Here is a 27,679-nt window from a genome sequence, read left to right as displayed (position 1 = left end):
GGAATTACAGGTATGCATTGTAGTAGCATCTCTCAGGTTCTGGGGTTACAGATATTTCATCATGCCCAACTGCTCTCAGATAGTTCTCTCCCAAGTTCTCTGCTAACTCCAGAGACTGCCACTGTAGAAGGTGGAGCTCCCCTGAACTGCAGAGCTGGAAAGCCCCTCACAAACTAATCAGAATCCCCTAGGCTTGAGGTGAGTCACATGTGGGCTCTGTTTTTAGACAGCTGTTCTCTTAGCAGGAAAAGAAAGAACAATCTTAGAAACAATTTATGTTTTTATACCTTACTGCATGTCAGGTGTGATGCTAAATCTTTTAAGCTTATTCTTACTGAAGCCTTTAATCAATCCGGTGCCATTTTTGTCCCACTTGGTAGATGAGAAAAATTAAGGCTAAAAAAGTCACTCAAATGTCATGGGTTTTTTAGACTCTGAGGGGAATTTGAACCTGGGCCTGTTGACATTGTGCTGTATTCTCCAGCATGCTGAACCACATCTGTCACATGCCCAGCTTCATTCTCATACAGGGGAACAGGTTTAGAAGTGCTTTGCTGAGTATTTGCTATGTGACCTTGAGTAAGTCACTTAATCTCTTTGTGCCAGTTTTCTTAGCTATAAAATTGGGATTCCTCTGAAAATCAAGCTCATGGAAAGGGTTGTAAAGAATAAACTTCAAGGGCTGGGAAGGTGGCTCAGTGGTAGAGCGCTTGCCTTGCATGCATGAGGCACTGGGTTCGATTCCCCAGCACCACATAAGCAAAAAGAAAAAAGCCGGAAGTGGCGCTGTGGCTCAAGTGGTAGAGCACTAGCCTTGACCTGAAGAGCTGAGGGACAGTGCCCAGGCCCAGAGTTCAGGCCCCAAGACCGGACCCCCCCCCCCAAAAAAAGAATAAACTTCAAGGTTTAGTTGTAGCCTATTTCACTTCCTGAGGGAGAGCTGGAAGGAAAGGTAACTAATTGGACCTGGAGGCAGGCTTCTGAAAGGAGGCCGCTTTTAGGCAGAACCTTGATGGGCAGGGATGGAGAGTATGCCAAAAGAGGGAATGGGAGGAACAGTGTCTTTGAGGAGCAATGGTGAAGAGACACTAGGACTGGACAGGTAGCCTGCTGAGATGGCATTGAAGGGAAATGGAGGGATGGTCCTTGCTGTTGTATAGCTAATAGAGGCCTGGTGACCTTTGACTTTGTCCTGTGGGAGGCTTAGAAGGGTTTTCCTGGTGAAGATGGCAGTATCAACAGCTATCATCCTGTCAGACACCATGGGATCAGAAGACTTACTTCATATCAACCTCAGGAGCAGAGAAATGAAAGATAAGATGAGGAAACAACTTGACTTAATGTCTGACACTGAACAGCATCCATCCATTATTTGCTAGGGGCAGATGATGTACTTCCAATATTATGCAGGGGATCTTGCTAATGTATCACTGGACCTAGGTCCTCTTTTATAACCCATGTGATACCTAGACCTCCCTATAGAGAAATAGTAGAGCTGAAGTTACCTCCAGCAAACTTCCTTTCCTTTTTTTTTTTTTGGTTCATGGTACTGAGTATGAACTCAGGACCTCAAGCTTGCTATACAGATACTCTACCACTTAAACCATGTCCCAGTCACTTTTGCTTTAGTTGTTTAATGGATAGGGTCTTGTGATTGCCCCCTGCCCCCTGCTGCTTAGACTCTTCCTCTTATTTACATCTCCTGCCTAGCTGGAGGTATAAATCTCAACCACTTTATTTGTTGAGATGGGGAATCTCAATAGCTTTTTGCCTGGGTTAGCTTCCTATTTCTGCCTTACAAGTATCTAGAATTACAGGCATGAGATACCACATCTGGATTAGCAAACTTCTTAATAATTGCATCAGAAACAATTACTTGAAGTTGCCAATCAGTGGTGGATCAAATCTTGTTGGCATTTGCTTTGTACACATTGCCTTTAGAATTAGCCAGAACAATGCTAGGCTTCCTGGGCTCATTTACCCCAAACTAGAAATGTCCCAGGTCAGATTAGCACATTTGTCTGGTCATCCAGGCTCTAGACTTACTGGGGCAGGTGATCTCTCAGCTTAAACAAGTAAAGGCAGAGCTGGGGCTAGAATCCTGGTCTGTATCTCTTCCTGCCACCTGAGGAGAAGCTGTGAGGTTGAAAGAAGTTCTGTGAGGACTCTGGCTTTGCCCCTAGGTTCTGTAGTGAAACAGAATTTTTTTAGGAAAGCTGGAGGCTGACCAGTGGCTCTAACCATCTTTCCAAGGACCTCTCTACTTCCAGCTAAGATGGAAGCCAAAAGGCCATGATGCCAGAGGGATTTTGTAGACTCCTATTTGTTTTTATCTCTTTCCCTCAGTGAACATCTTTAGACATAATGCACATGATGATTTTAAAAGAAACAAACCAGAGCTCTCCAAGAAAAATTCAACCCCCTGACTCTGCTGTGCTCTGAGGAAAACGCAATGGGTTTATGATCTTTTAAGACACACAAGAGACAGCTTTCTCCTGACAGATGGGAATCTGAGACCATTTTGCTTCCTCCCTCTTTGCGTGACCAGACCCGATTGTGTAAAGCTTTTAGCTCCAAAGCCAGGTTGTGAATAACATTGGTTTAACCTGAAATTTAAAGCCAGCATTTCTTTGCTCCCTGAGACGGGCTTCCTGCCCCTTGCTCCCCTGAAGCTAGCTTCCAGAATGTTAATTCTATGAGCCATGGTTGACTAAGCCCAGCACTGGGTCTATTACATATTATTTGATTTGGAGTAGAAAAAAAGATTTAAAGATACCATGCCCCTGGTATACCTTTGTGCTTTTTGCTCGTGTCTATCCATATATTTAAGCATACTATTCACATCATGTGTTTGGATTTTTCTCCTTGGAATAAAATGGGTCCAAGTATTTTTGTAACCTGCCTGTAAGACCACATTCTCCAATTAAGTCAGACCACAGAGAGATGCTATGAAAGCTGACACTGCAAGCAGGAGGTGCGGACTTGCCCTGGTACAGAGTGTGTGTGTGTGTGTGTAATTTTGGATGTTCATTTCTATAGCTGCCTCTGAGCACATAATCTCTTTGTGTGGCTCCTTCTATTTCTATGCACCCACTGTGTCACACATAGTAGATGTTGACATAACCCTGCCCTCTCAGAACTAGACACCTTTTTATTAAGAGCGCTTATCTGGGTTGATTCTTGTACCTTATTGGTCTGATTATTTGTAAATTATCATTTGCCTTCCCTGCTGGATGGAACTCCATGAAACTAGGGTTGTGTTAGCTTTTGCTTGTGGCTGTACTCACTATGTTTGGTTGAGGGAAAAAATGGATGAATAAAGGTAGGTAGAGGGATGCTGACATGTACAGACCACACATATAGAGAGAAGATGGATGCCACCAGGCATCACTGATTTGTTTGTTTACCCCACAGATATTCCTTGTGGAGCAGGAGAGTTGAGTTACCTGTAGTACCCTACACACATACATAAGGCAGCCAATAGCTCAGTGTGGGTGAAAAAGCCCCAGAAATTTGGTTTCTAAGCTAAGGGAGAAAGTGATCAGAGCCCTAACAATGGAGACAAAGAAGCAGCAGGGACAGGAGGGAAGGCATCCTGGAGGAGGAGGCCTGTATGCTTGAAGCTGCATCTGACCTGAAAAATAGGACCTGTGTTGATGAATGGTTTATGTTTCTTATGAGCACATCAGATCATGCATGGCTGATAGACTGACTCTGGCACAAACACCTGAAAATGCAAGCCCCATCTTTATGGGTCCTGGTTTCTATGGAAAGCCAAAGCTTAGGAGGTTTGTGAAACATGACCTGACCTAAACAGATGAGTGATTCAGCACCTGGGACTGGGACATGGAAAGGGCAACTGTTTCCCCAATCTCTCTGGAGGCTCCTTCCGCAGGTCTCAGCTCCTCTGGTCTGAGCTGTCTGTTGCCACTCCAGATTTTCCAGGGATCTCTTCCCTCTCTCTTATTCCATTTCACTGTCTATTCTTCCTTCTCTTTCTTTCCTCCTTCTCTCCCTCTCTCCTTTCCCTCTCTCTTCCTTCCTTCTTTCCTCCCTCCCTCCCTCTCTTCCTTCTTTCCTCCCTCCCTCCCTCTCTTCCTTCTTTCCTCCCTCCCTCTCTTCCTTCTTCCCTCCCTCCCTCCCTCCCTCCTTTCCTTCCTTCCTTCCTTCCTTCCTTCCTTCCTTCCTTCCTTCCTTCCTTCCTTCCTTCCTTCCTTCCTTCCTTCCTTCCTTCCTTCCTTCCTTCCTTCCTTCCTTCCTTTCTTTCTGCCTGCCTGCCTTCCTGCCCGCCTGCCTGCCTGCCTACCTGCCTGCCTTTCTCCTTCCTGCCTTTTTTTCTCTCTTCTTCCTTTTCTCTTCTGCCTACCCACCCTCCCTCCTTCCCTTCCTCCTTCCCTTCCTCCCTCCCTCCCTCCCTTCCTCCCTCCCTCCCTCCCCCCTCTCTTTCTTTCTTTCTTTCTTTCCCCACACTGGGTTTGAACTCAGAACTTGCTAGGCAGGGATTGTACCATTGAACTATACCTCTAGTTCTCTGTTTCTTTATGTCATTCTTAGCTTGGAGCCTGGAGCAGCAGTCTTTGTTGCCTTGCATTCCCTTTTCTCTCCACTCAATTCTCATCCTCTACTTTTAGTTCAAACATGGCTTCCTGTTAAAGCCTTCCTTGACTCCTCCCATTATCATGTGTGTACATGTCTACATACTTTTTTCTACTTGGCATCTATCACAGTTTGTAATCATCTGTTTATGTGTATGATTATTTGGTATTAGACACCTTCTCTAGATTACAAGAGGAAGCCTGTGTTACTCATTATTCTGTCCTGTTTTTGTTTATTTTATGTTCAATATTTAAGTGTTTATTTGTTCTTTCTTTATTTGTTTGTTTATATGCCAGTCCTGGGTCTTGAACTCAGGGCTTAAGCTCTGTTCATGAGCTTTGCGTTTAAGGCTAGCACTTTACCACTTGAGCCACAGCTCTATTTCCAGCTTTTTGGTGGTTAATTGGAGATAAGAATCTCATGGACTTTCCTGCCTGGTCTGGCTTTGAGTCATGATCTTCAGATCTTAGCCTTCTGAGTAGCTAAAATTGCAAGTATAAGTCACCAATGTCCAGCTCAAATTTTTTATTTTTTAAATATCACTAGTCCAGAGTAAACACTTGATTAGTATTTGTTAGATTAATGCATTCATGACTATGTGATTATGTGTCCCAAGCCTTATTAAAGAAATGACAGACTTTAGCCATCTTCTGTATGAAGGAGTAAATGATGCCACTTCCTTTCCTGTCATTTCCTTTCCCAATAAAGCAAGCATAGAAGGGCTGGTTAAGTCTTGGACAAGTGCCTTCAGAACAGAATTTTCCCAAGGACCCCCTGTGCATACCTTGGAGATATCTCTGAGCCAAGAGTCTCTGTGCTAGGCTCTGCTTGGTGTGAGAGAGTGTCCTTGTTGGTAGGAACCCTGAGTGGAGCCACCTTTCTGGATTTCAGTGGAGGCAGGCTCTGCCTTTCCAGGGCTTTGAGCTATGGAAGGAGCCCAGGAAGTGAACCCCAAAGAGCCTGAGGCCATCGCAGAGAGGGCCTGACTGGTGAGGAGAAACTTCTCTTGAAGGTCAGAGCATGGCATATCTAGTAGAGCAACTTGAGGGGAGAGAAAGCAGAATGGTGGTGAGGGGTGAGGTTTGGCCCAGTTGGAAGCTAGTGAGGCCTTGGTGGGAGAACTGGCTGGCAAGAAGGAGACAGGAGGAGTTGTGGGCCTGCTTGAAGGCTACAGGATGGGTTAGTTAATTGAAGTAAGTAGACAGGAAATGATCTTCTCTGGCAGTTAGAAATTCAGTGGAGGCTCTGGGGACTGAGGTAGAAGTCAAATTGTGCCAGGAGTGACTGAAACTACCAAATGGCCTGAAAGAACAGTAGCTGAGTAGAATTAAGTTGAGCCATCTTCCTGAGAGAGAGAGAAAGAGAGAGGTATGTATTGTCCATGTGATGTTTGTGTTATGTGTGGTGTGTATGTGTGTGGCATGTGTATATGTGAGTATGCATGTATGGTGTTAGTATATGTGAGTGGGTTGCATGAGTGTGATGCCTGTGTGTGGTGTATTTGTAACATGTGTGTATGTGAGGTGTGATGTGTATGTGTATATGTACAGACTAGGCTGGGAGCTCCCGCATCTTGCTAGTCTTGGGAACCAGGCAAATGGTATCCATAAAATAGGCCCTGATGGAAGAAGGGCCTATGGATAATGTCCTGTGGGCAAGAACAAGCATCTGTCTTTTTTTTTTTTTGTCAGTCATGGGGCTTGAACTCTGGGCCTGGGCGCTGTCCCAGAGCTCTTCAGCTCAAGGCTGTGGCTTGAGCCACAGAACCACTTCCAGTTTTCTAGTGGTTTATTGGAGATAAGAGTCTTACAGACTTCCCTGCTCGGGCTGGCTTTGAACCGTGATCCTCAGATCTCAGCCTCTTGAGTAGCTAGGATTACAGGCCTGAGCCACCGGTGCCTGACAAGCATCTGTCTTGAAGGTCAGTGTCACAGGCTGTCAGAAGAGACATCTGGGTTTTATGCTGGGACTCATGAGACAGACCAGCTTCTATTTTGTGGCGGTATCTGATGATTTAGACTGTGCCCTGCCTATGGTATCCTCTGGGGTTAAAATCGAAGTGGAATCTATTTTCTCAGGAGCTTGTAGGCCACTTCTGAAGGCCCTTCCCTACTCAAAATTTGGGTGCCCTGAGCCTGCCAGCCTTCATGGGGACTCTGAAAAGATAATACTCATATGAATGCCAGGAATTGGTGTCTTCACTTTGTAGGGTGCAGTTGAAGAAGTCTCAACTTGTAGCTGATTCTCAGTGACAGGATATCCCATTGCTTTATGCTCCTTGGTTTGATCTCATTCCTCACATGGGTGGGATTTTTTTCCCCATGGGTGACATGTAGGGCAGCTATAATGGCAGGGGTGGGATCTGGATAAGGCCTGGTGCCAGGGCACCTTTCAATATGAGAGCAGGTACCCTTGTGGCTTCCTGACACCATAGGCAGGTGCTCTACCTCAGCCTGGGTTTTCAAGATCTCTAGTCAGACCCCCAGGGACAATAGATGGTAGAGAGTCCCAAAGAATGGTAGACCCAAGGTCATTGCCTTTCCAGAATCTTTGTCTTCTGTACTTGCTTTCATCATGCATAGGTCAAGCCCAAGACTTCCAAAAGTTATTTTATCCTATTTGTAAGCATCATCACCAAAGACTTATAGAGTGAATAGCTAAAACTGCAGAAAGCAGAGAATCTAGTCTTGCACTTTCTTAACTGATGTTTCTGGGTTTTCATTTGCATTTGATATTTGTTTTTATTTTATTTTTGAGTCAGGGTCTTATTATGTAGCCCAGGGTAGCCTCCAACTTGTGATCTATCTGTCTCCACCTCTGAAATTGCTGGGATTATAGATATATACTACCATATTTTGTATGTGTGTGTGTGTGTGTGTATGTGTATGTGTGCCAGTCCTAGAGCTTGAACTCAGGATCTGAGTGCTGTCCATGAGCTTTTATGCTTAGGGCTAGCACTCTACCACTTTAAGCCACAGCTCTATTTCCTGATTTTTGGTAGTTGATGGGAGATGAGTCTCACAAACTTTCCTGCCTGGGCTGGCTTTGAATTATAGTCCTCAGATCTCAAGCTCCTGAGTAGTTAGGATTACAGGCATAAGCCACCAACACCAGGCTTTTTTTTTTTTTTTTGAGTCCGGTCATGGGGCCTGAACTCTCTGGGCCTGGGTGCTGTCCCTCAGCTCTTCAGCTCAAGGCTAGCTCTCTACCACTTGAGCCACAGTGCTACTTCCGGCTTTTTTCTTTTTGCTTATGTGGTGCTGAGGAATCGAACCCAGAGCCTCAGGCATGCAAGGCAAGCACTCTACCACTGAGCCACCTTCCCAGCCCCCAGGCTTTTTTTTTTTTTTTAAAGAACAAAACCCTTATGTTTCCAAATAACTAACATGTTTAAAATTCTAAAATCAAACAGGGATAAATATGCTGTGAAAATATTCTCCTCCACCTTACCTCATCTACTCAGTTCCTACCTCTCAGAATGAGGTTCTGCTGTAAATGTTTCTCCTATATCATTCATCTCTATGTGACTATTGTTGTGTGTAGTACTTTTTGTTATAGTCCATGCGCTAGAAAATAAGGCTTGTATAATATAAATCTGAGTTTATAAAAATATGTACTATACAGCCTTATTTTCTTCCTATTTTAAGCAAAGTGCTATGTGTTATGTGCAATGTGCTGTCTGTACCTTGCTCATTTTTCAGCTAAGGATGTATCTGGAAAATCTTTCCATGGTGACTCACAGAGGAGCCTGTTGTCCTTACTGTGCAGACTATTCGTTATGCACATGCACATGGCTTGTTTAACCAATCCCCTGTAAAATAACCTTGGGTTGCTTCCATCTCTTACTCTAACAACCTTGTCCATACATCACTTTCCATATGTGTAAATGAGGCTGTAAAATAAATCCCCTGCCATGCAATCACTCTATCAAAGGGAACATATACTTGTGATTTTGATAGATTTAGTCAAATTGCCTTGCATAGGTGTGTGACCACCTGTATGAGAATGTCTGTTTCCCTATTGCCTTTCCAGAACAGTGTTTTATTGAATGGTCATACTATGTGGTGGCAGTTGTACTGGGTGAGGACATTAGCTCTGGGGAAAATGGTACCACCAGAGTGAATTTCAGTATAGAAGGAGCAGTAATACCTGTGATGAAGCTTCTGAATCAACCTTATCTCTAATCTCAGGCAGATCATCAAATGTCTCTAGGTCTCAATTTTCTCATCTGACAAATGGGGAAAATAATGATGTCCTATATTTTGTCCAGCTTTTGTTACCATATGAAATATTTCAGGGAAGTAACTTTATAAAGAAAAAGAAGTTGAGTTAGCTCACAGTTCTGGAAATTCAAGGGCATAGTGCTGGTTTTGGCTAAGCTATGCTGAAGGCCTTTTGGTGGATGATATTACAACAATGGGAGGGAGTGGGCTGGAGGGTGGCCAGGACCTCTTCCAAGTCTCAGGGTCTAAGCTGTGTTCCTTTAGCAAGCTATGTAACCTTACTTTACCCTTCTTCTCTCACACTCATCAAAGGCATTCAAGAGTCTCCGGTGCCCAATGGCCACTCACTTCCAGGCAGAGATTTCCTCCGGAAGCAGATGCGGGGAGACCTGTTCACGCAGCAGCAGCTAGAGGTGCTGGACCGTGTGTTTGAGAGACAGCACTACTCGGACATCTTCACCACCACGGAGCCCATTAAGCCAGAGCAGGTATGCTCATGATGCACACTCACAGCTTCTGCCACCATAGTTCAGGCCTGGGTCACTCAGCTGGCTACCTGGAGGCAGGGTCATTTGAGATATCCTATTCAGAATGGGCTTCTCATTGTTCTTGGCCAAACATGGCCAGTCTCCACATCCCAGTGGGACTTGTTTGGAATGGTCAGTGGTCTCTGGCACCTCTTTCTCTGGTCAGCCAGGGGGCAAGTGACTGGTTTGACTGCTCTGCCATTGCTCAATAGTCCTTTCTCAGGATTCCCTGGACAAGGGGGGTATAGTTATCACTGGGCCACTTGAGGTGGTCTTGGGTCTTTCTTCTATCATGCAGGGTAATATTCCAAATATATAATCACCATTTGTCCTGGGGGGTGTCTCACAGCCATAAAGTGCCAGGCCTTCTGTCAGATCACCCTGACATGCTATTAGAGTCTGTAGCATCCAAGGGAATTGGCAGTGAAGAAGTCTGTCATTAGACAAGCTCCTTCACGGGGCATTAGAAGAGAGGGAAAAAAACCACAGGACCACCCTTGTTGTATAACCGGCTTGCTGTCCCTGTGCAGAGGAATCAGTCACTGCCTGTATAGATGGGACCAGCAAGATCTTACTGAAAGATCTTATTGAAAAAAATCTCAGGGCCTGAATATGGTCATAAAAGTGCCAAGTTCAATTCTGAACAATAGTTCCTGATGCCCTGTCTATGCCAGGTCCTCAGCTGGCCACCTTATAGCCATAGGCAACATAGACATTGTTCTAGCTGCTGAGAGCAGCCGTCTGGTGAATGGGACAGAGCCTATAAGCAATAACTGTCCCCAGCACTTTCTCAGCCGGTACTGATGGCAGCATTGGCTTCACTGAGCCTCTCCTTAATGCTAATCAGATGATGCTCCTGGAATTTTCCAACAGAACATTTAAAGCAATGTAGCCCATTTGTGTAAGCTCTCATGGGGAGGAAGGTCTAGAGGTTCTCCTGGGTCCTGAGAAGTAAGGAAGGCCTCCAAGGCTATTATGACAGTTTGCCATAATCACGTAACTTTAGGGCTAGCAGGGACAAGAGAGGCAAGCCTTCAACTCTCTCATTGTTTGGAGGCTGAACGAGGACAGAGCTGTGTGAAGCTGCTTAGGAAGTATGTGGTGAAGGGTGAACATAGCCATTTTGGGTCAGAGAAATTCTCTGCACTTCACAAGATTCACAAGGAAACCGAGGTTCTGACAGACCTGCTTCATGTGGCACGGGATATTAGGAAAGACTGCATAGTGACAGTGAGGCTGACCTGAAGGAAGAAGAGTTCTGAAGCCACCCATGTGTCTTATTCAACTTACTTACTCTCTCATTACTCACTCAGACATATTTCTTGTATTCAGGCCTGGCATAGTGCCAGTCATAAGAGGGATGAGGATGAATCAGATGCCAGCTCTGCCCATAGTTCACAGGAGTAGCCTGCCATGAACTTGGAGGCCATGAACAAGAGTGTAGTTTCTATGGGTCCTGATGCAGTGTTGAGAGAAAGAATTAGGAGTATCAAGAGCGAGGATACTGAGGAGGGGACATGGTTGTGGTCCTGAAGGACAGGAAAGAGCCCTGCATTACAAGTTTGGTGAGGACTTTTTACTAGCAGTGTCCTTCAGAGTGTTGCAGGCATGTCACAAGCCTGTCTCTCTGTGAGCTCTGAGGCGGGGCCAGCAGGCAGACTGAACAATCTGAACGATAATGACTGACTCAGTGTTTTCTGGTTAATCTGTGTCACCTCCCAATGGCATGTGGTAATGAGGAGAGATGGAAGGTGAGGCTGTGGAGCTGGCCTGTTCACACACAGGCACTGGACTATGAATGACATACCCTCACACCCCATTCCCAATCAATCTGGACAAATGATGGCAGGAGCAAGGGGCTGCAGATGGGCAAGGATGCAGGTCAAGGGTACAGGTTCCTTGAGTCTCCTCCTGCCTACTTTCAGTCTGGTGTGTGTTCCATGGGATCTGCCTTGTGAACCCCAGAGTGGTATGGAGGTGACACAGGAAGGAGGCCCTGAGATGCTGGCTGTGGAGGCTGCCTACTTCTTTCATTAGCGTACACATCAAGCTACGTGAGCTTATGTGTCTCTGTGGCCTAGAGGCCTGGGTGGAGGTTGCCGTTACTTTTACTTCTGCTGGCTTGATTTAGTCTTGGCTCTGCTAGGTTGAACAAGGTGCTTATCTGGACCTTGCTTTTCATAGCAATGGTCTTAGTTATCATGGTTGGAGGTGACAGCAATAGCATCCTACAGTGACCACAGAGATCTTCCTTACACATGTTGATAGCTGTCACTTTTCAAAGTTCTTTCACATGTAGCCTTTCATTGGCTCTTTCATTGACATGCTGGCTAAGCAGGCTGGGCAGTTTGTGATTCCCCCTTGAGTGGATTAGAACATCTCTCTGGGTTGTTCACCCCATTTTCAGGATTATAGGGGCCACAGAGCTGGAATCAGACTTTGAACCTTCTGTCCCATATTGTGTAAAGTGGTGCTATAGGCCCCTGTGTGCTGGGGGGATCTGCTAGCATGCAGGTGGCCTCCTGAAGGCAGAGCCTGTGGGATGTTCCAGAACTCTCAGTGTCCTCCCTTGGCTTAGGGAGGTCACAATCTGCTGAATTACCTACCCCATCTCCCTGGAAAAGCATTCCTGTTCAGAGACATGCTGGGGTTCTGCTAGTCACTAATGGGAACTTAGAGCCTCCTCATCTTACTGCTTTTCCCAGTTCTGCCTTGTGTGTGTAGCCCTGGCTTGGGCTGTCATCGAGAAACTTGCTAAACCTTTTGCCCTGGTGGCAGACGTTAATAGAGACCCACTCCTATGGGCAATACTATACTACTCACAGTACTATACCACTTATTCCCCAGGACTAAGGAGCAGCCAGGAGGCCCCCCGACAGTTCATGCTACTCAGTCCAGTGAACTAGTCAAGTGGTCATGCTTGCTCTCTCACAGCCATTCCCTGAGAGGTTTGTGCCACAGAGGCACCTAGGCAGCTAGGTGAGTGTTTCAGATGAAAAATGGAAAACAGCATAGAAAAAATCTATTCAGTAGTAATGGCTATAAACTTTCCAAACCTTGAAACACTTCCTTTTTTCCAAATGGTTATTGAAAAAGCAATTCTGTTTTCCCTTCATGGACAGTGAGTAAAAATCAACTTGGGGTGGGGTGGGGTGGGGGGACAAATGGTGGTGAATTGTGCATAGCCTGTGTGTATGTGTAGGTGGTGGTGATGTGTGTGTGTGTGTGTGTGTGTGTGTGTGTGTGTGTGTGTGTCTGTGTGTGTGTGTGTGTTTGCTGACACCGCAGTAGTAGAATTTGTTTCAGTAAAACTTGCCTTGATGCTGGCTGGGCTGTCATGGGTACTGGCTTTGGTGGAGTGGGTCCCTCCTCCGGCCACCACAGGAAGGCCGCAGAGTGCAAGCAGACTGCAGTATTTACCCTCGGCAGACTATTAACCAACACCAGGCTATTAATCTGGCTTTTGAGCCTTCACTAAAGCCCATAAAAGCTCACAGTTGTCAAATGGAGTTCATTTTAATTTCCTTTCAATCACAGTAAATTATTCAGGTGATAAATCAGCTGGAGCAGCCTCCTGGCTGTAATAGAAACCCTAATTCCTGGCTAATTATCCAGCCCATTGCTGCCAACAGATCAATACGGGTGCAAAATGGAACGGACCCAGGGCCCTCTCTCCCATAGGGCTAGAGACAGAGAGACAGCTGGGGAAGGGGAAAGGACTGTTGACCTCCCAGGAAGTTCAAAGGTGACGGGGTTAAACCAGGAAAAGGTCTGTCCCTTGTCTGACAGAGAAAGCCACCAGAAATGTCTCCTGCTCTGATGAGCTGCTTAGCCCTCTGAGTGGTGATGTTTCTCTAGGCTGGCTTGCATTTATTTGCCCAGAATAACAGAGCTTGGCCAGCAGGGATGGCCTCAACAGCTCCCGCAAGGAGCCAGGTACTGCAGGAGATAGATGAAGCTCTGGATGATGCTTTCTGCCTTCAGGGAGCTTGTTTTTCTCACAAATGGGTTTGTGTCCCACTACAGGGAGGTAGAGGAGACATAAGAAGGGGTGGGGAGACAGACATGTCCAGTTGGAAAAGGAAAAGGTTTCCTGGATTAGATGACTGTAGGGCTGGCAGGCTTCAGATCTGTGGAGATGATAAGATTGGCTGGAGAGAGATTAAGGTAGAAAGAATGGCTCAGGCAGAGATCTAGAGGAGTGGTAGTATGGGAGTTTATACCTGCACTGAGCTATTATCAAGGCCATAGTAAATGCCAGAGGTGTTCTATATTCATTGCTTATCATAGTTTCTACTTTAGGCTATGGAGAACCTTACTTGCTCCTCTAAATATTCTATCATCCTAAGTATTCCTATCATCCAGGGCCCAGTGAGCTGGTGCAGTGACTTGGCCAAGAGCAGAAGGGAACATGTAAAACCAAGAGCAGAGCCAGGCTGGTAGCCACTGACCCCCTACCTTGTAGCATGGCCAGGCTGACTACTGATTTTTAGAGGGAGACAGTTTCCTCAGTGTGTGTGTGTGTGTGTGTGTGTGTGTGTGTGTGTGTGTTCAACCTACTTATCCTGGGAGCTGAGCTTGAGTTAGGAGATCTGGGGCTTCCCCTTGAACCACAGCAGTCTCTGGAAGAGTTAGACCGAGGTCTAGAACAGTGACAGTCCTGTTCTACTCCAAGTTGCTTTTCTTCCTCTCATCTTGTCTTCCTTTCACAGGTCATCAAACCTCACTCTGTTAGACAAAGTTGAGTGTACCCAGGAAGCAATGAAAAATTCTTTCTTGGGAGGGATGACTAAGTTGAGAGATTGGGGCTGTTTGGTCTGAAGGGAAGACTTGGAGATAAATAGACTAAGAGAATGTCCCAACTTTCAAACAGTGGTCCAGGTCTCTTTATGAAGCAGTGAGCTTCCCATCCCGGGAGGCATTCAAGTAGACTCTAGTATTTCACTCATATGTTGTATTGGTAGTTTAATGATCCATTGTGGGCTTGATTAGCTAAATGTCAAAGCCCTTTTGACTGGAAAGAATCTTCCTATCTTAGGATAGGAAGAGTGAGAAAAGACCATTGGAAAGAAGGGAAGGAAAAGAAGAGATAACAGAGTTTTTAAATGAAACATGGGTAGGACACTGGAGGGCAGTTCCCCCATCCTGCAAACCTGGAATCCTTGCTAGTGTAGGTAAGGTACATCATCACTGGCCACCATGGCTGTGGCCCTGGGCATAAAGCTGGAGGCTACAGGGACTTGGGAGGCCAACATATGGCTTCAAGGTATGACAGATTGAGCAGGCTGGGGTTTCTCATGAGGATGTCATGGCCAGAGGTCTGGATATCAGTGGCTGGTGTCAGCTTTAATGCTTGCAGACAATGCCCAATACCCTCTGCCTGGGCATTCAGTACCTGATCCCTCTGGGGGGATTAAACACACCCATGTCCTATCAATAAGTGCTATAGCCAGTAGCAGGGCAGGTCTGGCAGAGCACGATAAATACCTGAACACCAACAAACTCTTACATAGCATCCTAACTGACAATAGCTCCCCAAGGCAGAATAGACCATCAACTATGTTCATACAGCAGATAGGGAGACTGAGATAGGGAAAAGATGAAGAAGAGCCCCAAGTGATGTGGTTAGTAAGTACACCTCAATCTCCATCCCCTGCTTCTTGTAAGTACAGACACCCCTTTGGGGTCCATTCCTTGCCCTCCACTGGTGTCCACATCTACTAGTTTATTGATTGACTTCAGCAAATAGTTACCAATTCTGTGCCAGGTACTGTGTTAAGTTCTGAGGAGACTGGCAGTAACAAAGACAGACGTGGGTCCCAGAATTTACTTCATAGCGATGGAGACAGACATTAACGCACTACCAGCAAAATGGTGTTATTAATGATAATTATAGAGTAATGGTGCTTTGAGGAGAAGACTAGGATGTGATGTGAGTAGAGAGTGAGAACTCTTCGATAGGGTCAGGGAGCATCTCTCTGAAGATGACACCTTGAAGGTAAAGGTGGTGAAGAGAGGTAGGGACAGTATCCCAAGCAGAGGGAACAGCCTATGTAAAGGCCTAAAATTGGAAAGACCTTGATACAGTAACCAAAAGATGTCCTGTGGACTAGTGAACATGGAAGGCAAGTAGTGGCATGAGATGCAGTTAATGGGGTAGAGAAGGTTGATGTGAACTAACTTGGGAGCCAGGGCCAAGACCAGTGCCTTGGGTTTTATCCTGAGGGTAAGAAGCTTCCACAAGGTTATAAAACAGAATAGAAGGGTCCGATATAATAGATTGGAAGATTATTCCAGCTGCTCTAAAGTAACTTGGGTGATTGGAGAACCAGGAGGCTATTGATTGCTATGGCAATATCACCATACCCTCAGAAATGGCTATCTGCTCTGTCAGGGTTGGTCTAGTCTGTAGCATTTGATCAGGAATAATGGCCCCACAATGCACTGCTTCTCTCCTCTCTGTTTCTTAACCTATTCCCACCTACTTCAGTCCCTAGCCAGGACCCCAGGTTTACAGCAGTTGAATGGTCATTTGGTTTTGAGCTTCTTGATGGTCAAAGAGAACAGGAAACAGTAATTTGTGTATTACTGGTTGTCTACCAGGGACAAATTGGCTATTTTTCTCCCCTGACACTTAAACCAAAAAAGGAATTTTCACATAGTTTCTGGTGGGGGCTGTCAATCAGTGGTTATGGTACTCCCTAGTACTTTCAGAATTTTTGCTGTGGGTTTTACAGGGCTCTATGTCATGTGCTAGTAGTCAGTGTATTTTGCAGTGGTGGGGCTGCTGTGATCACTGCTCAGGAATGCAGCCTTCCTAACAGCCCCTCCTAAGCTAGGAAACCCACAGGTGCACAGGGAAGCTCTTCCTGGATTTTCCCACTCAAGGTTCTTGGGGACTTGAGATCTCTGCTATCTAAATATACCCTAGGGAAATGCGCCTCCCTCCAGTTGGAGAAGGTTTTATCGGTTGGCATGGACCTCAGGCACTCTCATCAGTCCTTCAGCCTCCACTTCTGAGGAAGATGAGAACATGATAGTTTGTCTATGACTTCTCTGATGAGGGACATTGTGCAGTGACTAAGGGATGATCATGTCCATGAAAGGGAAACCCTATGTTTTGGAGCTTAAAGAAACAGACATGATGCAGACATGCCTTTGTTCAGACTTTTTAGTCTTTGTCATACCACAGTGCTGAACATTTTGATATTTATATACCACATCATGGTAAATAGAGAATGCTCATGGCTGGAGGCATCTGGCTTGCAGAATTTTGCTTCCTAGATCTCCTAGACCAAAGGCTGAAAGGATCCCATACCTTGTACAGGATCTGGGATGCTTGGCTTTTATGGACAGGAAGAGTTAGGACCTGGATGGACTTTGAATCTTTGCCAATCTTGAGCAAACAGATAGGAGATTGATTTGGAAATCTGATTTGAATACCCAAATAGTCCCTCCACACCTTCTCAATTTTTCTAGAATTCTCTGAAATTGAGCTGGACAGTATCTGCAGGCCAAGAGAGACTTAGGTAAATCTTCTGACTCATTATCTCTGGTACTGCAGGTTACTATTACTTTATTTTTTTAAAATAAGTTTTTTATTGGGAAAATACTGTACAGAGGGGTTACAATCACACGAGCAAGGTAATGAGTACATTTCGTATTAAGCATTGTTCCCTCCTCCTTTGTTTTTCCCCTACCATCCCTTCCCTCCCATCTCCACAACTACACTCCCCCCACCTCTGCCTAAATTGTAAAGTTCATTTTTCGACATAGCGTCTTGTACATCTCATTGTTGCAATGGGTCAACCTGTATCCCTATTTAAACAATTTGTTTTTTCCCTTCCCCTCCTCAAATTATACTAACATCAAATACAGTGAAAACAGGGGTCATACCATGGGGGAGGGACATACAAAGCATCAAAAAAATCATATGGTACCTTACAAATACGTTAGAAACAATAGCAAGAAAGAAAAAAATCACTTGTGTCCTATTACTTTCTTAAAGTTGTTCAAATTCTGAGCTCTGCTCACTACTTCTCTGTATGGTGTCTCAATCTCACCTGTCCAGCATGAGTCCTACCTTCACTAGGAAGCCTGCACAGACACATTGGTCTGTACCCACCTTTGTCTTGCCAGAGCTCATGATGCAGTCTTTTTAAGATGATGATGATGGTGGTGATGATGATGATGATGATGATGATGATGATGATGATGATGATGATGGTGATGGTGATGATGATGATGGTGATGATGATGGTGATGATGATGTGATTGTATGGAGGTTATAGTTCCCTTTGTCAGGTTATGAATACAGTACATCTTCATCAATGCCATCCCTTCCATCTTTCCCCTCCATTTTCCTACCCTCCCATCCCTAACTTCAAGTTACATAGTTCAATTTTTACCTTATGTACAATGAATATAATGAGTACATCTGCTCACCCTTCCTCTCTTCTTTCACATGCCCTCCTCTTACCTTTCCCCCCAAACATGTTGCTTCTTCCTGGTATTCAGTGTGTGTGTGTGTGTGTGTGTGTGTGTGTGTGTGTGTGTGTGTGTATGCTGGTACTGGAGCTTGAACTCTGGGTCTGTGTGCTGTCACTGAGCCTCTTTGTGCTCAAAGCTGGCACTCTACCACTTGAACTGCAGTGATTTATTGGGGAGAAGAGTCTCATGGACTTTCTTGCCTGGGCTGGTTTTGAACCATGATCCTCAGATCGCAGCCTCCTGAGTAGCTAGGATTGTAGGTGTGAGCCAAGTGCCTGGCATGTATTCATTTTTTAAAAATGTAGTTCATTAGTTGTTCAGAGGTGTTATACCTTTAGATTCCTCCCCTAAGTATACCATTCTTTACTCAGTTTGTGTGTATATGCATAAAACTCTGTATATGTTATCATGTATGCTTGCATTTTAGATCTAACTTTCAGATCTGAGGGAAAATGTGCACTGTTTGTCTTTCTGAGCCTTTTTTTTACTTCACTTAACATAATTTTTCTAGGTCATTCCATTTCCCTCCAAATGACAGTATTATTCACTCTAATAGATGAGTAAAATTCCATTGTATATATGTGTCACATATTCTTGATCCACTCATCTATGGTAGGACATCTATAATTTGGCTTCCATAATTTGGCTATTGTGAATAGTGCAGCAATTAACATGGTTATGTATCTTTACTGCATCAAGACTTGTAATATTCTGGGTAGATGGCCAGGAGTGGTATTGCTGGATTATAGGGTAATCTTATGTTTAGTTTTTCTTAATTTTTATTTATTTTTTATTGTGAAAATACTGTACAGAGATGGGCAAGATAATGAGTACATTTCTTACCAAGCATTGTGGCCTCCTCCTTTGTTTCCCCTTCCCATCCTTTCCCTGCCTCCCCCCGGCCCCCCCACCAAACTTGTAAAGTTTGTTTTCGACATGACAACTTGTTGAGGAATGCACTGAGTCTTAATTGAGGCTGTAGCAAGTGATGTAGTCACTGTGCATTCACTGCTACCAGATGCCTGGCTCAGTTTGCAGAGGACCTTGCCCATCTCCTCACCAGATCACAGCTCCTATTGTCCTCTTGCACAGACAAGACAAAGGGATCTAGTGAGCTAGGTGCAGTGACTCAGCCAAGGTCACAGGGGAAGCAGTAAGCCAAGATCAGAAGTAGCCACAACTTCCATGGGCAGGGACCTAGAAAGGTGGTGAAAATGGTCCCACCTGGCAAGGAGGGAGGGGCCAGGAGTTTTTCTAGTTCTTTCCAGTGTGAGGAGAGAGGGGTACAACATCTTTCCACAGACTGAGATGCTAAACCAATACTTACTTTTCTTTCCTCCCTCTCTCCCTCCTTCCTTCTTTCCCTCCCTCCCTCCTTCCTTCCCTCCCTCCTTCCTTCCCTCCCTCCTTCCTTCTTACCCTCCCCTCCTTCCTTTCCTCCATCCCTCCCTCTCTCTCTTCCTTCTCTCTCCCTCCCTCCCTCCTTTTCCCTTTCCCTTTCTCTCTACTCCCTCCCTTTATCTCTCCCCCCCCCCCCCCCCCCCCCGCCCCAGTCCTGGAGCTTGAACTCGGCCTGAGTGCTGTCCCTGACCCTCTTTGTATATAAGGCTAGCACTCTACCGCTTAAGCCACAGTGCCACTTCCAGTTTTTTTTTCTGAGTATTTTATTACAGATAGGAGTCTCATGGACTTTTCTGCCCAGGCTGGCCTCTAACTGTGACCCTCAGATCTCAGCCTCATGAATAGCTAGGATTACAGGCATAAGCCACTACTGGTGAGGCACCATTATTGGGTTTTAGTTTTCATTTATCTTGTCAAGGCTCATGAGCATTTTTTGACTTAAGCCATGTACTCCCTACCTCTGGTTTGTATTTCATTTTTGAGATAGAGTCTTGCTAACTTTTTTTAGGCTGGAACTGAACTCATGATTATCCTGCTTTGGCTTTTATAGTAGTTGTGATTACAGGTGTATGCCATGTAATGCAAATGCTTCTTTGCTTTGCTGCCTGGAGATTTACCTGGGGATGCCTATTTGTTCCTAAGAAGCTTTGAAAATATCTTCTAAACAATTGAGCATTCCTTGTCTTTTTATGATTTGAGCACTAGGATACTTTTCCAGAATCATTGTGCCCGTGTCACAAGATTGAGAAATGTTTGGAGGATTTAAAAAATTGTCTTGAACTTATCTCTTTGGACCACAGTTTGCATTTGAGGTATTGGGCAGGACTGACTTTTTCTGGAGATCCAATGCAGCTCTCACATTCTGGGTGGTGGGGAAATCTAGTTGGAAGTCCATCTCTTATTTTTATTTTGACGTGTTTACAGTTTTTCCTCCTGTCTGTTCCACTCTTTCTGATGACAGGCAAATTCTGTGAATGTGGGGTTTAAAGATTACAAATAAATTGTCAAGGAGCTGCCTGCACCTTGCTGGGATATTCTTTCATTCATTTATTCATTCATTCATCCAAGAAATTTTTACAGATCTGCCATGTCAGTGACATTGACCACCTGTGCTGTGCTGTGTGGCATACAGTAATGACAATCACTGCAGCTGAAGGGACTATGTGAGGAGTGACTGTAGGTACAGACTGTTCCCTCAGACAAAGCTCAGCAGTACTTGGAATGACAAAAAGAAAAGAGGATAGATAATTCTGGTCCTATAGCTTCTTTGATTTTGAGGGTACATTACAAGTGTGCCTTAAGGAATGTGGCTATTCACAAAGCTCTTAAAAACAATTAAAACCTTTATTAGGTTATAAATTATTATTATTTTTTAAAGGACACAGATTTCTGATGGTTATTAACAATGGAAATACTGGATCAAGTGTAAAAATAAAAGACAAAGTGTATCTTAGGATGAACGAAAGTGGGAACTCAGGAACTGGAAATGAAGAGAGAGCTAAGGACCAGAACTTTTAAATGTATGAGCAACTGTCTTGGTGGCGCAGGAAAGTAGTTGAACAGGGGCTAGGGTTTGATGCTGATATTAGGACAGAACATGTGAGTTTAGACCAATGTGACACAGGAGCTGGGACTGAAACCATGCAAACAACTTGACACTGGGAGGCTTTCACTGTCCAAGAACTGGGCACTAGGTCAGGCTCATCTACAAGCCAAGATGTAGTAAGGAAACTTCATTCCATGTGGGACTCCAGAAGAATAAAGGTTTTCCTTGAACAGTTAAAATCCTAAGCCTGTACTATATATAGGTGTGCTGTTTCACATCATGTCATGCTTTAACAGGCCCAAGAATAGAAATTAATATAAAAATTTGACTTATATGAGCAAAATCCCTGGATGCCTTATAGAAGCATTTAAAAAGGTATCATCTGGGTCCTTCCATAATCCAGTATGCAGTATGTACAATATGCTTACAGAGTGAGTGATAACTACTAAATAGGAGCTCATAGCTCTTAACCAGAGGATCAGTACTCTAAGAATCTAGGAGACAATTTGGAAGAGACAATGAAATCATTAGAGATATGAAATAAGGACTAGAACCTACTATAAAAGAACAGACCACTATGAAAACAGAAGATGCACATTAGAAAAAGAAAAAAATAAACTTTCTAGAAATAAAAATTACAGCCATCAGAATTGAAGATTCAGTTTATAGATTAAGTACCGGATAAGAAATAGCTAAACAGAAAATTGGTGATATGGGAGACAGAGTTGAGGAAATTACCTGGAAGATAGTATAAAAAGCTAAAGAGTTGGGAAGGAACTGTTATGAGAAAGTTCAACATAGTTGGACTTGGAAATATTAAATTAAAGAAAGACAAGAGAGGCAATATTTTAAGAAATGCCTATAAACCTAGCTGCTCAGGAGACTGAGATCTGAGGACCAAAGTTAGAAGACAGTGTGGGCAGGAAAGTCCCTAACAATCTTATCTCCAATTAAACACACAGAAAGCTGAAAGTGGAAGAGCTCTAGCTTGAGCAGAAAAGCTCAGGGATAGCACCCAGGATTGAGCTCAAGTCCCAGGAGTTGCACAAAAAAACAGAGAGAAGAAAAAAAAAATAAAGAAAGCATGGTTAAGGACTTGATGGAACAGAAATATTCAATGCCAAGCAAGTTAAAGCCAAGCAAGTTAAATAAAAGTATATAGACAAACTATTGTGAATTTGAAGAACATCAAAGCCAATTGGAAAATGATAAAAGCAACTAAAGAGGAAGTGTTGGTGTTAGTGTTGGTCCTAGGGCTTGAACTCAGGGTCTGAGATCTGTCCCGGAGCTTTTGTGCTCAAGGCTAGCTTTTATGTTCATGGCTAGTGTTCTACCACTTGAGATATAGCTCTAATTTCCACTTTTTTGGTGCCTAACTGGAGATAAGAGTCTCATGGACTTTCCTGCCTGGCTGGTTTTGAATCTTGATTCTCAGATTTCAGCCTCCTGAATAGCTAGGGATTACAGGTGTGAGCCACCGGCACCCAGCAGCCATGTAAAGCACTCTGAGAAAAGAATTGGGTAAGAGGCTTGCTTTTTTGTAGATACTGAAAGACAGAGAGTGCTATCAATAGAGGGAGTATGTGAAAAGTGTGACTTCATTAATATAAAGAATGTCAACTCATTAAAAGATACAAACTAGGATATGGTAGGGTTTGAACTCAGGGCCCCTTGCAAGTGTTTTACTACCTGAACCACTCACCCAGATCTTTATTTGCTTCAGTTTTGATTTTTTCAGGTAGAGTCTTGTGGTTTTTGCCTAGGGTTATCCTTGAGCCACAATCCTCTCGTCTCTGCCTCCTGCATGGTGGGATTATAAACATATGCCTCCACCTCTGGCCTGTAACAGTCCACTTATAATTAGATACGTGATCATAAAATAAAACAGTAAATGAAAACATTTTCAGATAAAAACAAGGGAGGGTTAACCACTCACAGACTCTTGCTGAGCTGCTAAGTAATATACTTCAGTAGAGAAATTTCGGGTTTGACAAGTGAGACTTAGACATTGTCATGCCCATCTTTACAAGAGACAGAACTGAACAGATGGAAAATCAACAGGTTTTGATTCTCTTGACCCATCAAAGAATTGCCATCACAGGGCAACTAGCTGCTCCAAAATCTATAAAGCTTGAGAATTCAGTTACAACTACACTGTCAGATTAGCATGGAATCTTATATTAGAACCCTGTATAGTGGATACAAACGTGTAATCACAGCATTCAGTGATCTGACAGAGGAAGAACTCAAGTTCAAAGTTAGCCTGGACTACTTAGTGAGACCCTGTAGTCCTTTAGTTTTTTTTATTTATTTATTTGCCAGTCCTGGGGCTTGAACTCAGAGCCTGGGTGCTGTCCCTGAGGTTCTTTGTACTCAAGGCTAGCACTCTACCACTTTAGCCACAGTACCACTTTTGGCTTTTTCTAAGTAGTTAATTAGAGATAAGAGTCTTCTGGACTTTCCTTCCCAGGCTGGCTTCAAATCATGATCCTCCTATCTCAGCCTCCTGAGTAGGTAAGATTCCAGGAGTGAGCCATCAGTGCTTAGTTTTTTTTGTTGTTGTTGTTTTTGTTTTTGTTTTCTGTTTTAGGTCTGGTCGTAGGGCCTGAACTCTGGGCCTGGGCGCTGTCCCTCAGTTCTTCAGCTCAAGGCTAGTGCTCTACCATTTGAGCCACAGCACCACTTCCGGCTTTTGTTCTTTTTGCTTATGTGGTGCTAAGGAATCGAACCCAGGGCCTCAGGCATGCAAGGCAAGAGCTCTACCACTGAGCTACCTTCCCAACCCGCATTTGTTGTTTTTAAAGATATAATGCCAGCTACTTAGGAGGAATAAAAAGGATTGAGATTGGACACTAGCTTAGACACAAAGTAGTAAGACTCCATCTCAATCAATAAGCTAGGCAGGGTAATATAATCTAAAATCTCACTAGGTGGAAGGGATAGGTAGGAAATCACAGGTGAAGGCCAGCCTTGGACAAAAAAAGAGCTGGTGATTAGGTTCAAGAGGTAGAGTACCTGTCTAACAAATATGAGATCCTGTACCATAACAAACAATAACAAAAAATTCATGCTAACAGCTTATTTATTTTAGTTCTTATAGTCAATGTATCATCTGCAGTCTTCAACAAAAAATTAGGCAAGAAAAACAAAGCATACACAAAGTAAGCATCTGAACCAGAACTAGATAGGATGGATTATTTGGATTTCTTAGAGAATTTAAAGTAAGTTTGAGTAACATTTTAATGGCTGTGGTGGAAAAAAAATGGCATACAAAAATAGAAGAGTAATATAGTACAGAGACAGAATTTCTAAGGAAGAAGACAAAGGACACTCTAGAAAGCAAAAACATAGTAACCAAAATAAAAGTGCCTTTGGGGAGCTCATCGGGGGTAGAACACCACCTGTGAAGAATAAAGATGTCAATATTGAAAGATAGTGACATTGAAAATATGTCAGAAAAACATTTCTAAGCTATCAGGTGCTGGTGGCACATGCCTATATCCTCACTACTCAGAAGAGTGAGACTGGGAATATTGTAGTTCAAAGTCAGTCCAGGCAGAAAAGTTTGTGAGAATCCATCTTCAATTAAACAGCAAAATGCCTAACTGCAGGCACAGCTGAAGTTGTAGAGTGCAAGCCACGAACAAGAAAATTTAACAAGCAACCAGGTCCTTCAGTTCAAAACCTACTCCCAGCCAAAAAGAAGAAGGAGGAGGAGGAGGAGGAGGAGGAGCAGCAGCAGCAGCAGCAGCAGCAGCAGCAGCAGCAAGACTAGGAGAGGGAAAAGGAGGAAGTTCCTAAAATGAAATTCAAAAGAAACAAAATTAAAAATACCACAACCACTACCACCACAGACATCCACAAAAATCTACCAAAGCAAGAAAACTGGGACACAATTTTATGAGGAGTAACACTAATGCAAGAGAAGGGAGAATGAAGTAGTTACAGTGGGAAAGACTGAGAACTTTTGAAAATTAATGTTAAAGACTAAACCACAGATTTGGGAAACTTAAAGACCTTCAAGCAGGATAAATACAAAAATACCGATATGGAGGTGTATCATATTCAAAGCATAGAAAACCAAAGACAAAGAGAAAATCTTGAAGGAAGCCAGACGTCTGAAAATGGTGGTTTGAAGCCAACCTGGTCAGGAAAGTCCATAAAATTTTTATATCCCACTAACTGCTCCAAAGCTAGAAGTGGAGCTGTGGCTCAAGTGATAAAGTACCAGCTTTAACTGCAAAAGTACAGTGTCCAGGCCCTGAGTTCAAGCCCCAATACCAATGGGCACAAAATAAAATTTTAAAAATAAAATGAAATAAGTAAGAAAAGGGGATGGAGAAGACTTATCAAAGGACCCAGCCAAAAGGGATACTCAAATATTACCTTTATTATTGTTACTCTAATTATCAAGACGCATTTCACCATGCCTGAGGTTCTCAGGGCAGAGATCTCGGTCATGGTGAAAAAGGGCTCAGGAAAGTCCAAGCAGACAGGCCAAAGTGGAGTGGGAAGGGAGGTAGATAGGAAGCAGAGTGGCTGGGAACAGGGGTTGGGGAGGAGAGCTAGTCTAGAGGCCCTAGCTGCTCGCAGTGGCAGAACCTCTGTATTGTGCAGTTGCTGGAACTTTCTTCTCCCTAGGTTCCTCCAATTTTACTATTTGTCTGACTACAGATTACACAGGCAAATGAGTTTAGACTTCAAGGGGGAAAATCCCATTAATGCAATCAAAATAACCATTTGTATCACTTTTAGAACTTCTGCCAGAGAGGGTAAGAAATCTTCACAATAAATTATTAATTTCAGTTACACTATTAGAATTTTCCCCTGCAAACATGTACATTAATGTTTTCTTTTTTGTGGAACAGAGGACAAGAGAGGAGTTAATCCAGCCTCTGAGATTTACTGGAAAGGGAGGGAGGAGGTTATTATATTCAGACTCTGATCTAGGAGCATCCCTTCCAGAGGCAGAGATGGGACTATGTTCTCAGAGACATGTGCTGCTGTCACTCCTGCTTAGTTTACACTGGCAACCTACATGGCAAGTCCATAAGAATAAGGCCTTTGGAGACATCATGATCCTGGAATCCACTGGTTTCCTGGGACATACTCTGAGCATGTTACTTGTTATTATTTATGCTCTCTGAGAATGCCTGAATGATACAGCATTTCACCCCACAGAGCTTATAATCTGGAGGGTTGCTTATGAAGTGAATGGGGAGGAGGGTGAGCAAACAATAGCAAGTAGAAGGAAGAAGATAAGTAGAAGCACAGAAACACATCCATGTATTTTCTCTGGGAAAGGGGTTAGTTTCATTGGCCAGAGTGTGAGGTGTGGTAGGGATCTAGGGGGATAAAATTGGAAAGTGTCTCTCTCTCTCTCTCTCTCTCTCTCTCTCTCTCTCTCTCGTCAGTTGTGAGGCTTAATTCAAGGCTAGGTGCTGTCCCTCAGCTCTTTAGCTCAAGGATAGTGCTCTACCACTTTGAGCCACAGCACCATGTCCAGTTTTCTGGTGGTTAATTAGAGATAAGGGTCTCACAGACTTCCTGCCCTGGTTGGTTTTGAACTGTGATCCTCAGATCTTAGCCTCCTGTGTAACTAGGATTACAGGTGTGAGCCACCAGTGCCCAGCAGAAAGCCTTTTTTATATATGTCTGTGTATGCTGTGTATCGTTTAGTATAATAATAATATTATATTATTATAATTGTATTTTATTTTTATAATTATCTATTTTAAATTAAATATTTATTATAATGAATTAAAAACATATAATATACGGTATATTGAATGTATATTAGGAATTTACACTATATAATTATATCATGTATATGTACTATATACTATCTATCTATCTATCTAGTATAATGCACACAAAGCCATACTGTATAATGTCAACCTTCTAAATCCAATTCATTACAGATTTAATTTGTTCTCCTCTCACTATAGTGAGGTCCAACTTCTCTCTTTGTTTTATATCTTCTATTTTAGAATCATTAAAAATTTACAGAAAAGTTGCAAAGACGATGAGAAAGTTCCCATATACTTCTCACTCAGTTTTCCCTGAGGTGAATGTCTCACTTAACCATGGCCAATTTGTCAAAACTAGCAAATCAATGTTTGAACAATACTAAAAACAGAACTCTAGGCTATATTTGCCTTTTGAGCAAAGTTTCCAAATTCTGCTGAAGGTAAGGTACAGATGCAAAGCTGAAGATGGGATCACAGAGCCCCTCCTCCACAACCCCCAAGATCCTGAGGGTGCCACACCATACCCAGAACATTGTGCTGCATAGACAAACTACTCAGGCCACAAAGGCTGGACTGCACAGAACACGGAGTGCTGTTTTCCCTTCATTGCTTTGGGAGACAAATGACAGCTTTGTGAATGGTTACATTGGCTCTTTGCTCCTGGTCTGTCAGCATTTTCCAGCTTTTGGCATCCTGTGAAGAAGCAGCACGTACAGACAGTGGTAATGGCACCTTACCAGCTTTAAAAATCTCACTACATACTACCACTTCCCTTGTAAACTTACTTAGCATAGGACAGAGAGGTTTGAAACTAACACTTTAACCTTCTGCTTCCTCCCAGAAGCAACACTGTGGCTGTTTTGGAGTGTATCCTGCCAGAACTTTTTCTGCAAAGCAGGAACTCCTCAGGGTATTGCCAGAGGTTGGGAATGGCCCAAAAGAACATTGGACATGTGTGGGGAAGCTCTCCCTTCTTTCCTAACATGCATGAGGAACATTAATGTTCACCCTACCCATGCAGAGCCCCAATTGTTTTGCAGTTCCTCTTGGGAGTAGGTGGGGACCCAATTTACTCTGCTTTTCTTGGATGGAGGAAGCTGATATGTAGCTTGTCCCAAATCACAAACTAGTAACAGACAGAGCTTG

General features: G+C 43.7%; 1 protein-coding gene across 7 annotated transcripts in view; it reads left to right on the top strand.

Moving 5' to 3' along the window:
* Pax5 (paired box 5) overlaps window positions 1–27,679 on the top strand; it is a 174,595-nt gene that overhangs the window by 59,245 nt on the left and 87,671 nt on the right. For all 7 annotated transcript variants that reach the window (XM_042696458.1, XM_042696430.1, XM_042696450.1 and 4 more), the window contains one exon: window positions 9,132–9,307. In XM_042696458.1, the coding sequence (XP_042552392.1) occupies window positions 9,132–9,307 (176 nt within the window). The remainder of the gene's footprint in view (window positions 1–9,131; window positions 9,308–27,679) is intronic.

This window comes from Dipodomys spectabilis, unplaced genomic scaffold (assembly GCF_019054845.1).
Source record: "Dipodomys spectabilis isolate Male_0828 unplaced genomic scaffold, ASM1905484v1 ptg000006l, whole genome shotgun sequence".
In the NCBI taxonomy this organism is placed as follows: Eukaryota; Metazoa; Chordata; class Mammalia; order Rodentia; family Heteromyidae; genus Dipodomys; species Dipodomys spectabilis.
The sequence above is the reverse complement of the archived record's forward strand: the minus strand, read 5'-3'. Positions and strand labels throughout refer to the sequence as shown.